This window comes from Labrus bergylta, chromosome 21 (assembly GCF_963930695.1).
Source record: "Labrus bergylta chromosome 21, fLabBer1.1, whole genome shotgun sequence".
Classification (NCBI taxonomy): domain Eukaryota; kingdom Metazoa; phylum Chordata; class Actinopteri; order Labriformes; family Labridae; genus Labrus; species Labrus bergylta.
In genome coordinates this window covers 6,965,443-6,980,704 of record NC_089215.1, presented here as the reverse complement: position 1 = coordinate 6,980,704, position 15,262 = coordinate 6,965,443, and the positions used below count along the sequence as shown (strand labels likewise).

At 40.6% G+C, this 15,262-nt stretch overlaps 1 protein-coding gene across 4 annotated transcripts; it reads left to right on the top strand.

The window, feature by feature from the left end:
- Positions 1-1,242: 1,242 nt before the first annotated feature.
- Positions 1,243-15,048, top strand: fbxo11b (F-box protein 11b). 4 transcript variants are annotated; one of them, XM_020646216.3, is made up of 22 exons: positions 1,243-1,598; positions 2,869-3,032; positions 3,237-3,318; positions 3,529-3,670; positions 3,764-3,893; positions 5,734-5,817; positions 5,914-6,046; positions 6,171-6,277; positions 7,575-7,686; positions 9,099-9,205; positions 9,311-9,448; positions 9,537-9,754; positions 9,906-10,086; positions 10,225-10,347; positions 11,259-11,344; positions 11,452-11,528; positions 11,610-11,753; positions 12,337-12,447; positions 12,552-12,659; positions 12,766-12,874; positions 13,351-13,449; positions 13,635-15,048. In XM_020646216.3, the coding sequence occupies exons 1-22, from the start codon at positions 1,511-1,513 to the stop codon at positions 13,762-13,764; spliced, it is 2,673 nt and encodes an 890-aa protein (XP_020501872.1). In that variant the 5' UTR covers positions 1,243-1,510; the 3' UTR covers positions 13,765-15,048. The 4 variants fall into 4 exon arrangements, with proteins under 4 accessions (XP_020501872.1, XP_065805577.1, XP_020501873.1 ...); XM_065949505.1 differs by having other exon boundaries at positions 1,244-1,598; positions 3,237-3,297; XM_020646217.3 differs by having other exon boundaries at positions 1,244-1,598; positions 3,237-3,297; positions 3,526-3,670.
- The last annotated feature ends 214 nt before the right edge of the window (positions 15,049-15,262 follow it).

Sequence of the window (15,262 nt, the reverse complement as noted above, 5' to 3'; positions counted from 1 at the left end):
ATCAATGTAATGTGGGCATAATTGTCCTCAAACTTCTGTGCACAGATTACTCACATTCATCATTCTTTTATTGGGTGTTGAAATGTGTGGGAATAAATCTTAAATCTTTAGACACCGTGTGGGAAAAAAAAAAAGGAGACGACATTTAAATCCTACATAAAACATTTCAGCAAAACTAGGCTTAGAGTCATTTTCTAGTTTGAGATCCCGAGCTTTATCGTTTTATAGCCCAATGATGCCCTCTGGTGGTCTAATTGTATAAAATGATACTAATTAACAAAACGTGAAGGCCTATCTCCCGGAGGAAACTTCATTCTTAATCTATGATTTAATACTCACTTAAAACATAGTTTCTATTGACATATACAATAAAAAACATATCATTGTAATAAAGATTACATATTAGTTCATACCAGCATGTGAGTGCAACTGCTTGTAGGTTAATTCCAGCTCAATAGTAATAGCCTATTGTCAGCGTTTAAAAGGCCTAAATAATTTCTTCACTTATTGATTTTAAAAATCCATTATTAATTACATAATAGGCCTAATGTTGTATTTACATGAAAACTAAACATTAAAAAAATACACAGGCTACTTCCATTATTCAGTCTCTAAGTTATAATTAGATTTTATCTAGAAATTGAACATTTATTTTTTGCTCTACAATTAACATTACCATAAAGTCTCATGCAGCATCTCAGTTCATGCGTCTTCTGCTGTCACATTTCCATCATGTTACTTAAGTTTGGCCCTCCATATGCAGAGAAAATATGCTCTTTAAAACATCTGTCACTCCAATGCCAGTTAAATATATATATAAAAAAGTCCATAACTGCTGTTTCCATAACATAGGCCTATATTTTCAATTACAAAGGCAGACAATCAGGCAAATCCAAGGTTGTGCTCTTTGACATTTCTAAAGGGTTAAAACGACCCTGTGTAAATATGATACACTGTTGTGAAATGCTCTTAACGTAGACTATAAACGACAGCATTTGCAGTATTTTAATTAGCTATTGAGTCCAGTGGTGTGCCCATGCATTGATCACTGATCAAATCTCCGCTTGACCGATCCCGAACCCCAACAGAAAGGTTTATCAAGTAGTCCTTGAAACGGAGCTCCTGATTGGTCGCTGCAAGGAACAGCGTATAAAACGTCTATTGTAATTGGTCGACAGAAGGCTCTTGCGCTTTCTTTTTTTCTCGCGATTGTTTCCCGTGTGGGTTTAATGGCTCCTCCTGCTCCAGTCTGAGACGAAGCTGGCAGCCGAGCAGCGATACAGGGGGGGGGAAGAGCTGTAACAACCAAGGGAGGAGAGGCTAAAAAAGCGATTACACCCCCCAAAATACCAGCGGGTTTTTGGTCGCAGTTGTTTTGGGTTGTAGCGGGGGGGAAAAAATAGCGACTGTCCGGGTTGGTAAGCTCGGGTCGTGGGGGCTAAATTTAGCAAAGCGGGGTGGTCGAGGATAGCGAACCTATTTTTTTTTTTTCCAACAACCAACTCCCCAGATGAACTCCGTCAGAGCCACCAACAGGAGACCCAGGCGAGTGTCGAGGCCGCGCCCGGTGCAGCCCGAACGGAACAACGGGGATAGAGGTAAGCAAAGGGTGGCCCCCCCCTTGGTGCGGTGAGCTGGGGGGGGGCGGGGGGGTTAAACACGAAGCGGCAACAGTCGGGTGTTTTGTTTAATCATCCCGAGCTCGCTGCTACGGGTTCAACCCCACGAACGCAAGGAAAAGCCGAGGCTTCTTCTTCGCTCTGTGGCTTAGGCCAGGCCGCGCTTTGTTTGGCTGTGAGTGATCGAGGCTAGCCACCACCAGCGCTAGTTAGCTCCACCAGGTTACACGGGATGTTGGAGGAGGGAGAGGGGGGTGGAGGGGGTGGTTGTCTTAGCACAAAACGTAATGCGTATTTAACCACACGGTCAACATAAATGCCTCATAATACCAGCAAAAAAAAAAAAAAAAAAAAAAGGGCCCCATGCTCTGACTGCAGCCTTCGGGTCTACTCGGGCGCTGCATTCCCAGCTGTCACGAACGATTCCGAGGGTGTAAAATCTGCGGCGTCTTTCTGGACTGCCATTTTTGGGGTGTAACGTTAACAAAAACATTAGCAGCGAATGGAGGTGGGGAGGGGAGGGGGGGGGTAATGCTAGTTAGTTAGCTGCCCCGGCTACAAGAGGCCCCACACACACACAGATCAGCTGCTGATACTTGTTGTTTTTTTTTTAAAGTGAATTCACTGTGTCCCATTTTCGAGCTGTTGCAGCCTTGCAGAAATGAGACCCGTATCTCCCCCCTTCCTTGTTCGCGGTGCCTCGATTTGTTTACACCGCGGATTTGCAAGCTACGCAGTTCAGTTTGTAGCCATTTAGCCGCTCGCCTGTGATCGGGTTTACGTTTTGACAGCCCCAGCTATAAAGATGAGTCTGATCTTGTCTGGCCAAAATGCACACACACACAGTCCGATACGTGTTGAGAATGACTAGACGTTAAAAAAAAAAAAAAGTGGTTGCAGAGAAGGGGGGGGGGGGTTGCATCTGTCATTATCAATCACTAACCTTTGTCTTGCCTTACCCCACTATGTTACCCGGTGTGTTAGCCTGCGCACTGTGGATACTGCATGTTAGCCTTGTGCACACCATTGTGTCATTTGTAGTAAGGAGTGTCAGCTTTAGATGCAACTGCTGGAGAAATATGAGTGAAGAGCATAACAAAAAAGAGAAGAGGAGTGCTGCAATTTTCCACCTTTTTTTTTTTTTTGAGTTTTCTGTATCACATATATATTGCATGTTCATTATGGCAGCTCTGTGCATTCAAGTGCTCGTGTTATTGTACAGACAATAATCTTGTGTGTTTCTGTCCAGATGAGGAGGCTCCTGCAGCAGCTGCAGCAGAGATGGCTATTGAGGAGTCCGGTCCAGGAGCTCAGAACAGTCCCTACCAGCTTCGACGCAAGACCCTGCTTCCCAAGAGAACCGCTGCTGCCTCTGCTACCGCCTCTGCCTGCCCCAGCAAGGGCCCAATGGAGGTTAGACTATAACATATTTTCTGTAAACATTGCACCGTGCACCTCTGCGGAATCTTGCTTTTGTTCAAGAGAGAATCGCTGATAACGTGTCTTCGTCTTTTAATGGGATGATGTTTTTGTGTGACACGGTGCTCAATTTCAGAGTTGCTTACTTGGTGCTTTAATCTTGGCATGAAGCTAATATCTTATTCCTCTCTTTTACAGGGAGCTTCCACTTCATCAACAGAAGCCTTTGGCCATCGAGCCAAGCGGGCACGAGTGTCCGGTAAGAGCCACGACCTGCCAGGTGTGTGTCAAAGCTCCGCAACTGGAGCAAGGAGAGCATTAGCTCTTTGTTGAGCCATTAATTAAGTTATATGTTTGTACTCGTAAATCTTTGTGTTTTCCGAAATCTATCAAATTACATAACCTCACAGTTGCATGTGCTCAGAGGAAAGACAAAAATCCTAAATCTTAAATCACGAGTTGTATGTCTGTATTTGTGTGTTTTTAGCAGCCCCAGCAGAACAGTATCTGCAGCAGAAGCTTCCAGATGAGGTTGTTTTGAAGATCTTCTCCTACTTACTGGAACAGGATCTCTGTCAGGCAGCTTGTGTATGCAAGAGATTCAGCCAGCTAGCCAATGACCCCATCCTATGGTCAGTGCTGCTGAAGAGATGAAAACTTCCTGATTTATATTAAATATTCTGATAAAGACTACAACTAATATTAAATGGTATTTACTATCATAGGAAGCGTCTATATATGGAGGTTTTTGAGTACACACGTCCCATGATGCACCCTGAGCCCGGCAGATTCTACCAGGTCAGCCCTGAGGAGCATGAAAACCCAAACCCCTGGAAGGAGAGCTTCCAACAGCTGGTAAGTCTGCCTTTTACGTTTGTGTGGTGATTTATGGTTATAAAGAAGGAATGTACTCTCAATAGTCTAATTTGTTTCTAGTTTTCAACAGTAAGCAACGTGCTGTTATTGTAAAGCTTTGGTATTAGATCCTACCTTGATTCATTAGAAAGACACTCATTAGAAGTTTGTTTCTGAAGTTTCACTGGGGAAATTTAGTCATAAGACTAACTTTTTTTGTACTCCATTTTTTTTTGTTTCTATTCCTATGCTATTGTTCTCTCGAAACAGAATCAGGCAATTCTGTTAAATCTTTTTAAAAGCTGATCCTTGAAATAGTTTTTTGACTGGAGAAAATTTGATAAAACGTCAGACCGCTCCCAGAACTGGTTTATTCTCTCAATGAATGCTGTTAGCTCATCCACAGACACATCCATTTGTTTTGTTTACATGTGTTCACAATGTTGTTCTATCGCTGTGTCAATAGTAACATTGCGTAGTACTTCATGTCTGGCCGTTAAATCCATTACCATATTATGTTAATATAATGCTTGTTGTGGACTTAACATTGTCATAAGATCCTCAGGAGACTATCATGCTTACTTCCAGGGCTGAGCAATTAATAGTTTCAATTACTATTTTGGCTATTGACCATCATGAAAACAAGACAATCGTGATTAAATGATTTCTGTGTTGGATGCTGTGTTGTATGTTTTTGTCCACATACATGTGTGTGGGAGCTGTTTCAAAGGGTTTGTTGTTACATTTTAGCCACAAGATTACAGCCCCACCACACCAAAACAGACTTAATGGCTATATGATACTTTGTCGCTAATGTATTTTCATTTATTCAGAATGTAAAAGTGTTCAGAGTGTTTGATAAATGCTTGTGATGCAGATGTTGTAAAATCAACGAGTTATTGTGTTTAATGATCGTGATCTCAGTATCAATCATGACAATCATGATTATGATTTTTGAAAGAATCGAGCAGCCCTAATGCTTACTGATTATAGTGTTCAGTTAATTTCAAAACATTGAGCGCAGCCATGCAAATTGAGCTGAGTCCTTCTTCCTGTTAACACTCTTCCATGTATTCTAATAACTCTTCAATCTGTAGCTCTATGGCAATGCCTTGTTGTTCTGTGGATGTTTGTTATTTATAAACATTTATGGACACCATGCCAGGGGACACGTAATATGGGAAACATGAAAGCAGCCGTACCCTTTCTACACAAAAGTTCATTAATTTTTTCAGACGTTTGGCCTTTGTTGTAATCGACTTGTGGAATAAAATGTCTGAGTGAAAAGTTTACAAGCCGTATACATCTTCAGTCTGCAAAGAGGGGGAATAATATTTTATTTGTTTAACAAAGTTCTCAAGCCAAAATCCATGCTCACTGTCCCTTTGATGGCAACTGTTTGTATAGCACACATTTGAGCAATATTTAAAAAAAGATACAGCTGTAAGCAATTGAAAATCAATCTTATAAGTAACATGTTCTTTGATTAATTATACTCATAAATTGCATATGGCAGTATTTGCAGTGAGAAGTTTAACATAAATATCTGCGTCAAAGAAGGGAATTTACTTTAAGGTCTGTATCTCCGTCACATTCCTTATCACAGTTCAAATGCAATAATGGCAATTGCAATCAGAGTATAATATCCTGTGTTTTAATGTGGAAATAAATAATGTTTCAACATGAAAAGGAAATCAAATAAGTCCTTCAATCTCTGATTTTATCCTTGAGGGTTCAAAAACGTTTTACATTCTGTTTGGAAAGGTTACCACTTTGGTCAAGTTTGGACCAGTTCATGTGTAGGAACTGTTTTGACCATTGTGGTTTTTCTGTGTTGCAGTATAAAGGTGCCCATGTAAAACCAGGCTTTGCGGAGCATTTCTACAGTAACCCCGGCAGATACAAAGGCAGAGAGAATATGCTGGTAAGTCAAAGACAAATCCTCCTTTCCAGTCTACCTACTGATGACTTACAGTTCGTGTATATTCTAACTGAAAGTGTTTGTGTCTTTCTCCTGCAGTATTATGACACCATCGAAGACGCACTGGGTGGAGTACAAGAGGCTCATTTCGAAGGTCTGATCTTCGTGCACTCTGGCATCTATACAGACGAGTGGATTTACATAGAGTCCCCCATCACCATGATCGGTGCAGGTAAGAGTGCTTCCTTCACTGAAAAGTACGTTAGACATTTTCACGATGCTTGTTCTGCATGCAATCAATACCTCATCTAAGACAGAGTGAGGGTGTCAGTGAGTGCTCTCTGCTTTGTCTTCAGCTCCCGGTAAAGTAGCAGACAAGGTGGTAATAGAGAACACCAGAGACTCAACGTTCGTCTTCATGGAGGGAGCAGATGACACCTATGTGGGATACATGACCATCAAGGTAAACACAGATCTCAACCTACTCTTAATAGTTCTATCTTTCACACAGCTTGTGGATGGCTGTAGTATAATTATAGACACAGATGAAATCTAAAGCTTAGCTTCTAGATTATTATTTATTTTTGGTTATTGATCAAATCATTGTGATTATTTCCTGGTTTCTTTGGCTTTAAGAGAACATTTTGTAGAGTCAGTAAGCAACAATCTCAAATGACTCAAACAGCAAACATGGGTGTTCTGATGAAGCTCCTGCAAACTAAACTAGACAGTGTGTTTCTCTGGAACTTTGTTATCGCTGTTTGTAAACTTCAAAAAAGGGCTGCAAACACTGATCTACCTTTTTTTTTACAGTTAATCTACTGAACATTTTAAGAAGAATCATTAGGTCAATGTAACATGAATAAAAATAGGTGAGAACCAAGTCCCAGAGCCCGAAGTGTTGTTTCAGAACTTCTTCTTTCACCAACCGACCAACCAAAATCCAAAGACTCTAAATGAACCGTTAAAATGAAAAGAAAAGCATCAAATTCTTTAAACAAATGAAGATGCGCGCTGATATCGGACATTGTGGGACATATCATTCAAGAACAGTTAATTGATGATGAGTGATAATTCTCCCTCAATGAACTCACTGGTCAAAATAGATGACACATTGGAAAAAGAAACCGTGAGCCACTTAAATAACACTTATTTTTAAAGACCTTGCTGCTTTTCTTTTCCATCCGTTACAGTAAATGAAGATGCCTTTTTTTCTGAACTCTTGTTTGGCCATTCTTAAACAACACTTTGTGCTCTCTGAACTTATAAAAATATGGTTAACTTATGAGTTTGTGAAGTCATTGAAATTTTAAAGATCCATTTAAATTAAAGATCTCTGGGAGTAGATAGCTCAGACAGGTTAAGAGAAGTGAGTTGAACTTGGTGGCACACAATGCCTCTTACACAGACCAGGTCAAAAGATTAGTTTTTGTCTGGTGTTTGAGATGTTGTTAAACTGATAACCAAAAGAAATCACATTGAGTTTCTTTGTAAGTTTTTCATTTTAGACAATTTATTTTAAGCATTTATGGTGTTGTGGTTTTCCATCTGTTGTAACCTCATTGCACCTCATGAATATGTGACATATTGATTTACTGTATGTCTCTTGTTAATGTCCTGCTACTGTATCAGCCACTTGTATGTGTTACTCTGATTCCTCCAGTATGGAGAGTCAGTGTGGATCTGGTGGGTGGAGAGAAGCTTGACGCGTTGTTAGTGAGCGCGGCTAATGTCTGACCTCTGCTGCTCCTCTTCTCCAGTTTAATCCTGACGATAAGTCGGCGCAGCACCATAACGCCCACCACTGTCTGGAGATCACAGTCAACTGCAGCCCTAACATCGACCACTGCATCATCCGCTCAACGTGCACAGGTAACACACACACACACACACACACACACACAGTAATCACCTGTACTTCAGCAGCTCTAAATTAGATCTGTGTAGCGATCATCTTGTTGACTGATGCTTCAGTGAATAAGCATTGGATGCAGGCGTCTTGCATTGTTTTGCATGAAACTGTTGGGTGTTTTGTGTGTATGTTTACGTCTGTTTTACTTCTCAGAGCCATTGTTGCTATAGTTGTAAAGTGGACAGCTCCCCTAATTGTGGTTAATCGATGTGTGATGAATGAGTGTTCATTATGTCCCAGGATATGAGGGACTATATTTATAATTTGGGTCTTGGACTGGAAACCCAAATACAATCTAAGGCAGTGTTTTTTTAATATATTTTATTAACTTTAATAATGACTGTTTGTTTTTCTTTAGGAAAACAAAATAGGCTGTTTTGTTTGTGCAGCACTTATCCAGTACTGCACAGTGTAATATATATATCTCTCTAAACACATAGTGTCTTTCCACCTGGGTCATGTCACTCAGTTTCTCATATTTGTAGTCTTTTAACGGCCATCTAGCATGAAAAGTCTCACCACTTGAACATCAAGGAATCAATCCATCATGTGTTGCGAGAGATGGTTGTGAATGAATTTTCCCCCAGCAATGCAGATGTCACAGTTGTTAAATACATATTGTTTTCATTATGAGAATAATGTCAGATATGCAACTTGTGCCCACCATCATGAAAGAGGGAAGATAGACCCTGCGTTTCAAATGACCAACCTTGCTTTGTTCTGTTGCTTGCAGCTGCCCTGACGATGTTCTTACTTTGCTTGCAGTTCAAACAATTTCAGATGAAAGAAAAAATTGGAGAAATACACGTACAAATCTACAGTTTCTGGACAGACTTGGAAATGACAGTTATTTAGCCTGTTTATGGTTTTCGGTCTCCATTCTCTAATGGAAGTTAAAAACAGAAACTGTGCTACTTTAAATCTCTGCCTGTGCTTTGTTTCTATTATCTGGAATTATGTTTTTTTTGTTTTATGATACTCTCTCTTGTTTTTTTACGATGCATGATTTGGCAGCACTTTCATTTTTATGTACCGGTACATCAATAATACATTTTTGTGTCATCATCCCTGTTATGGTTCTTTTAGTATTTAGAAAAGCGCTATATAAGTCTAAATTATTATTATAAGGATTCTAGCTTGCTGATGGTAACACAGAATAACATGTTTGGCTGCAGTTGGCCCACGTGTCTGATGCGTGCGTGTGTCAATCAGCAGGAAATTATTTCATGACTGTAGTAATGATGAGACTTTACTGAGTATGTTTGAGGGTTGGATTGTGTTTATCTGCTCATTTTTTTTTTGGACAGATGTGAATGATCAAAACTTGAAGCCCTGCTGTAGTGTGACAACTTTTTTTTCTTCTAATGTTTAGTGGGTTCAGCTGTGTGTGTGAGCGGCCAGGGGGCGTGTCCAACCATCAAACACTGCAACATCAGTGACTGTGAGAACGTAGGACTCTACATCACAGACCATGCACAGGTAAGAAATTAACGTTTCCCTCCACGATAGTTACACTAATGATTTGAAAACATGCAGGCAGAAGTGTTCAGAGAGGTTCTGTTTTGTTTTTTTTCTCTCTCTCAGGGCATTTATGAAGACAATGAAATCAGCAACAACGCACTAGCAGGAATATGGGTGAAAAACCACGGTAATCCCATCATTAGACGTAACCACATCCATCATGGACGAGATGTCGGAGTGTTCACCTTCGATCACGGCATGGTAAACAAGCTTTCACTGCGTACATGTATGTTCTTACTATGAGTGACACCACAGACTCGTCTAACTCTTCTTCCTTTCTGGGTTTCAGGGTTACTTTGAAAACTGTAACATCCACAGAAACCGTATAGCAGGCTTCGAGGTGAAGGCCTACGCCAACCCAACAGTGGTGCGTTGTGAGATCCATCACGGGCAAACAGGCGGCATCTACGTCCACGAGAAAGGCCGAGGGCAGTTTATAGAGAACAAAATCTATGCCAACAATTTTGCTGGGGTATGGATCACATCCAATAGTGACCCTACGATACGGTGAGGACACACTTCAAACAGGACTGCATTTATAGTGATCCTGTATTGGGGGGGGGGGGGGGGGGGGGGGGGGGGGGCTTTATATGGACAAGATATTGATACAGACCATGTAGTTGTAAGATTCTCACAGTTTGTAATCCTTTGTTTTTAGGGGAAATGCTATATTCAACGGTAACCAAGGAGGGGTGTACATATTTGGAGACGGACGGGGATTGATAGAGAGTAATGATATCTATGGCAACGCCTTGGCGGGAATCCAAATTCGAACCAACAGCTGCCCAATTGTACGGCACAACAAGATCCACGATGGACAGCATGGGGGCATCTATGTGGTAAAAACCTGTCATTTTTTAAAAAACATGTCCATGATGCATTTGATTGATTAGGATGTAACTTTGATGTCAGAAAGTCAGAAAGATGAAACCCCATATATCAGTTCTTGACAGCCTCATCTGTGTTTTGTTTCCCAGCATGAGAAAGGTCAGGGGGTGATCGAGGAGAACGAGGTTTACAGCAACACACTGGCTGGAGTCTGGGTGACCACAGGCAGCACTCCGGTCCTCCGAAAGAACCGCATCCACAGTGGCAAACAGGTAAAAGTGACATGATTGAACCCCTGAAAAAAAAAAATACCTTTAATTAAATCTCATGCTTTTTAGTTTTATGTCCTCAGCTCTTTCTTGGTACCATGGTAAAGATGATTCCAGGCTTGATTCAAGAGATAATAGTTTATTTTAAAAGAACAATTAACAATATTAAACGTATTTACGTTTGAAGCCTCTTAAACCTTAAATTTCTTGGTATCTTAGGGGTGATTCTTTAGACGTAGCTTTAGGTCTAATGTCAAAGGTAAGCTGCTTTTAAACTTTGGTAAGTTGTCAGATAAGCTTAGATTGATGGTTGTGTAAAAGACACATGGGTGTTATTTAGGGTTTTGGGTACTTGTGTCGTGACACAGTTCTTCCAGCAGATGACTTTGGACTCCATGTTTTACCTGAACCTCAGTGTAAAAGCCAACATAGCGGTATCTTTATAAAACCTTTTAAATGTAGCTTCTTGTATTGATTGGGTGTCACTACAGCTCAGTTATAAGTTTTAGGAAGTCCGTGTCTGAATGAGGTGTGCGACCCCGGAAGAGCTGAATGTTTATCACCGCTAAAGTCTGAGGTGCATCCCATCGTTGTAGTTTAATGTTTTTGTTTTTGATGGGCGTTACATACTTACAGGCCTTTCTATAACAACTTAAGTACGTCTTCCTCTTAATGTTTGCAAACTGCTGCAGTTCAGTGGTGCACCAGCCAGGTCACTCCAGGATCAAACATCTCAGTTCACCGTACTAGACTTTTCTTTCTTATGTTTCAAAGCACACAGCAGTTTCACAGCTGAAGAAAAACTGGATGGCACTAGAAAGGCTGACAATGTATAATGTAATTAATGTTTTTTTTAATAGATTAACTATTAAGAAATGATCCTCTAAGACCTGTCCTTTTTTGTCTTCTCATAGGTTGGTGTGTATTTCTATGACAATGGGCACGGTGTGTTGGAAGACAATGATATCTACAATCACATGTACTCTGGTGTGCAAATAAGGTAAGGACATTTTTCTTCCCCGGTTGGAAATACAAAAATGTAAACCAGATTATTATTCATCAGACTTTAACACCAACTTTCCCTTTTTTCTCATTGAATCTTGACAGAACGGGGAGCAATCCAAAGATAAGGCGCAACAAAATCTGGGGAGGCCAGAATGGAGGGATTTTAGTCTACAACTCGGGTATGTATTTGTTTTTCTCACTGTTCTAATTCTCATTTGTAGGGATGTGGATTCTTACATCTCACCCGTTTCTTACCGCAGGTCTTGGTTTCATCGAGGACAATGAGATCTTCGACAACGCCATGGCCGGTGTGTGGATCAAGACGGACAGCAACCCCACCCTGAGAAGAAATAAGATCCATGATGGCAGAGATGGAGGGATCTGCATCTTCAACGGAGGCAGAGGTACGTCATCGCAATCTGTGGAACCAAATAATTAAGAAAACCTTAAACATTCAACCTATTATTTAGTTTTATATCTTTACATTCAAGTGCTACAATATATTGTATACCTGTTGAGGCAGAGTTAATTTATGAGTGGAATCGATACAGATACTTTCCTTTGTGCACTGTTGTGTCTACATCCATCTTAAATAACAGTCAAAATGCTAGTTGGCAATGGGGGCTCAATGCTTCTGTGTTGAGCTCTTTAAACTATGGCATATGACACTTGGAGGATTATATTGGATATTTATGTTTACTCCTACAGAAAATGAAGGACAAATATGCAAGCGCAGTAGTCCTTCAAGTACCAACATTCATTCTGAGTCAGCAGCCAGAAACAAACTGGTTTCATGCCCAGCCCTTCGTAGTTTCTCTATGATGGAAATGTGCAAGTCAGGCTTTTGTGCCAAGACCGCAAGTACGGCAAACGATGCAATGCAGAAGAATAATATTAGTTGACTTTAATTTGTGTCTGTTGTGATTTTTCTCTGGTCTAGCTTGAGTTTGTTTCAGTTTCATTTATAAATACCTTTTTTCTTTGAAGGTTTGCTGGAAGAGAATGATATCTTCAGAAACGCTCAGGCCGGCGTGCTGATCAGCACCAACAGCCATCCAATCCTCCGCAAAAACCGCATTTTTGACGGCTTTGCTGCTGGTAAGATTTTTCCCTCTAAATCCATTTGATTTGAACACGCATGACTTCAATTTTAAATAGTTTGCTGTTATTTTGTGCTTATGAAAAACTGTCGTCTTCTCCAGGTATTGAAATCACAAACCACGCCACAGCCACACTTGAGGGAAACCAGATCTTTAACAACCGCTTTGGAGGCCTGTTTCTGGCCTCGGGAGTTAACGTCACCATGAAAGGTGAACATGCTGCTGTGTTTAAATTTTTTTTCGCTTTTGTCCAGTCTGCTTACAAGCTTTGTTGTATCTGTTTTCTAATCACACCCCCCTGTTAATTTGCCATCAGATAATAAGATTCTGAATAATCAGGATGCGATCGAGAAGGCGGTGAGCAGAGGACAGTGTCTCTACAAGATCTCCAGCTACACTAGTTACCCCATGCACGACTTCTACAGGTAATGTGTCAAAGGTTCACTGCAATATGTGTATTTTTAGCAAAGCGTAAAAGATGATCAACTTTAAAAATAGTTGCTCGGGAATTATGTATACATCAGCTTGATATTAAGTCTGTTTTAATGCAGCAATGCCAAAAATTGCCTAGTCCAGCATTCAATTGTTTATTTTACGTGCCTGATCTTTATCAAATAGGATCAATAACAACAAATACTAACAACACATTTAAGACACATGGCAGTGAAAACAGACCCATTTGAAAGCTATGTGATTATAAGAACAGATTTGAAACATTGTGCTTCTTTGACTTTTTTCCCCATCAAAATTGGAATTTACATTTTGTTTACCAATCAATGAATATTTTTGTGTTGGCTGCAAAGGTTAAAGTAATTGTCAGGTCAGTTGTTTGTAAAATGTAAAAGTCATATTTTCCCTCATTTCTGTATGTCAATGTACCTCTCTTTCTTTTGTCTCCAAGATGTCACACCTGTAACACAACAGATAGGAACGCCATCTGTGTAAACTGCATCAAGAAATGCCACCAAGGGCACGATGTAGAGTTTATACGGCACGATCGGTGAGACTTTCTTGGTATTGACACAAATAAAGGGGGAAAATCTAGGAACTATTCAATCGTAAAGAAAAGACTGAAAATGCTGTTGCTCTGTCTCAAAATAGCTTCTTACAATAAAAAGAAAAACCACACTCTTAACTTATTTAAAATAACTCTTATTCACTTGCTCTGATATTTCATCCCTTCAGGTTTTTCTGTGACTGCGGAGCAGGGACGTTGTCCAACCCGTGCACGCTGGCCGGAGAGCCCACACACGACACGGACACTCTGTATGACTCGGCACCTCCCATCGAGTCCAACACGCTTCAACATAACTGAAAGCGTCTGGTCTAGTTACACCCTCTCACTTAAGCATATAAACACATTACATTGCACACAGCTATACACACACACACAGTAACACACACCCACACACACGTCCACGTGCAGCCATAAGGACCCAGAGAGACTCTGTAACTGCAGTGCTCTCAGACGGGCTCGAGGTGAGATTGGCTGCAGAGGAAGCAGCTTCCTGTCGCTGCAGTCAAACATGCTGCAGTGTGGGCAGACACCACTAGGGGAAGCTGTGGAGCTGAGAGTAGGCGGACAGAAAGGCCACAAGAGATTCCTCGCTCGAGTATTTCTTATTGCAGTCTGAAGACAAAGAAGATGGAAGATGAGGGCTGATGATGGATGCGTATAAAGTTCCCCCTGTGTTACTCCCTGGCCCACTTCTTTTTCTTCTTCTTCTTCACATGAACTGCTGTCAAAGAGACTTCCTGCTTCCTCGCAGCTGCCATCCCCATTGGCTTCCCAGGCAGTTGTAACTAGGCAACAGATGGGCGGATGTTGCTCTGTCATGTGTGGATAAAAAGCAAGATTGTGTGTGTGATGGAGCACTTGGGCTTTTTTTAAAAAAAATATATGTTCAGATCAATGGATTTTATTTCAATGCTTTCTCATGTAGTTTTGTATTTTCAAGCAAAAAGCTGACTGTATTTGAATGTCTTTTATTTTATTATATATTATTATTATAATTATTATTATTTTTCTTTGGTTAGCGTCCCCCCTCCCCACCCGACACTCATCAGACTGCAGAGACTCCAGACGTCCCAGTGATGAAGTTCTTTCTGTGAAAGAGAATCTCGTTTAAACACTAAAAACCCTCTCCAGTATATTAGCTTAAACGGCAGGTGGAGGGGCTCCACAGTTGTATAAAGGTGTGTATGCGAGTGTGTAAATGTGTGTTGTGTACAGTGGAAGTTGTGTGTATGTGTGTATATGTTTATGATTTGATGCAGTCAGTGTTTTGTGGAGAGGGTTTCAATAGGAGGCGCCAGAGCTCCTTTGAACTGGAACTAAAGAGTCGATCTGCAGCCCCCTCCCCTCCCTCGTCTTCCCCCCTCCCTCTCCCCCGTGTATCGTGGTGACTGTGGCTCCTCATGCAGCCTGAATCGTATGCATGTACCATAACATCTAGACTTAATATATTGTGAAGTATTCAATAACCATTATGTAGATGCTAGTTGGAATTCAAAAAGGGGTATACTTTCTTAGAAAGAAAAAAAAAAAGAAAACAGGAAACTGGCCATTTCTAAGAAAATAAAACTTTATTAGATCAAATGTGTCTGTCTTTAAATTCACAACCAGAACTGATAATGTTTCTGTTTTCTGTTTGATTAAATCCATATGTTGTTAAAGAACTCATGGAGGTGGTATGTGGAAAATAACTGCAGAGAAAAGTTATTTACAGAAAAAGTTTTTCAGATATTTGAACAGTACTTAAAAAAGCTGGCGATTATTGTGTTGAGTTTTTAAGTTTTGTGACAGTGAACTT

Excerpts from the sequence above, each read along its gene's own strand:
- fbxo11b (XM_020646215.3), top strand. The coding sequence starts at position 1,511 with ATGAACTCCGTCAGAGCCACCAACAGGAGACCCAGGCGAGTGTCGAGG. Across the intron at positions 7,687-9,098 it reads CATCCGCTCAACGTGCACAG|TGGGTTCAGCTGTGTGTGTG; the intron begins GTAACACACACA and ends TCTAATGTTTAG. Across the intron at positions 12,448-12,551 it reads TTTTGACGGCTTTGCTGCTG|GTATTGAAATCACAAACCAC; the intron begins GTAAGATTTTTC and ends CGTCTTCTCCAG.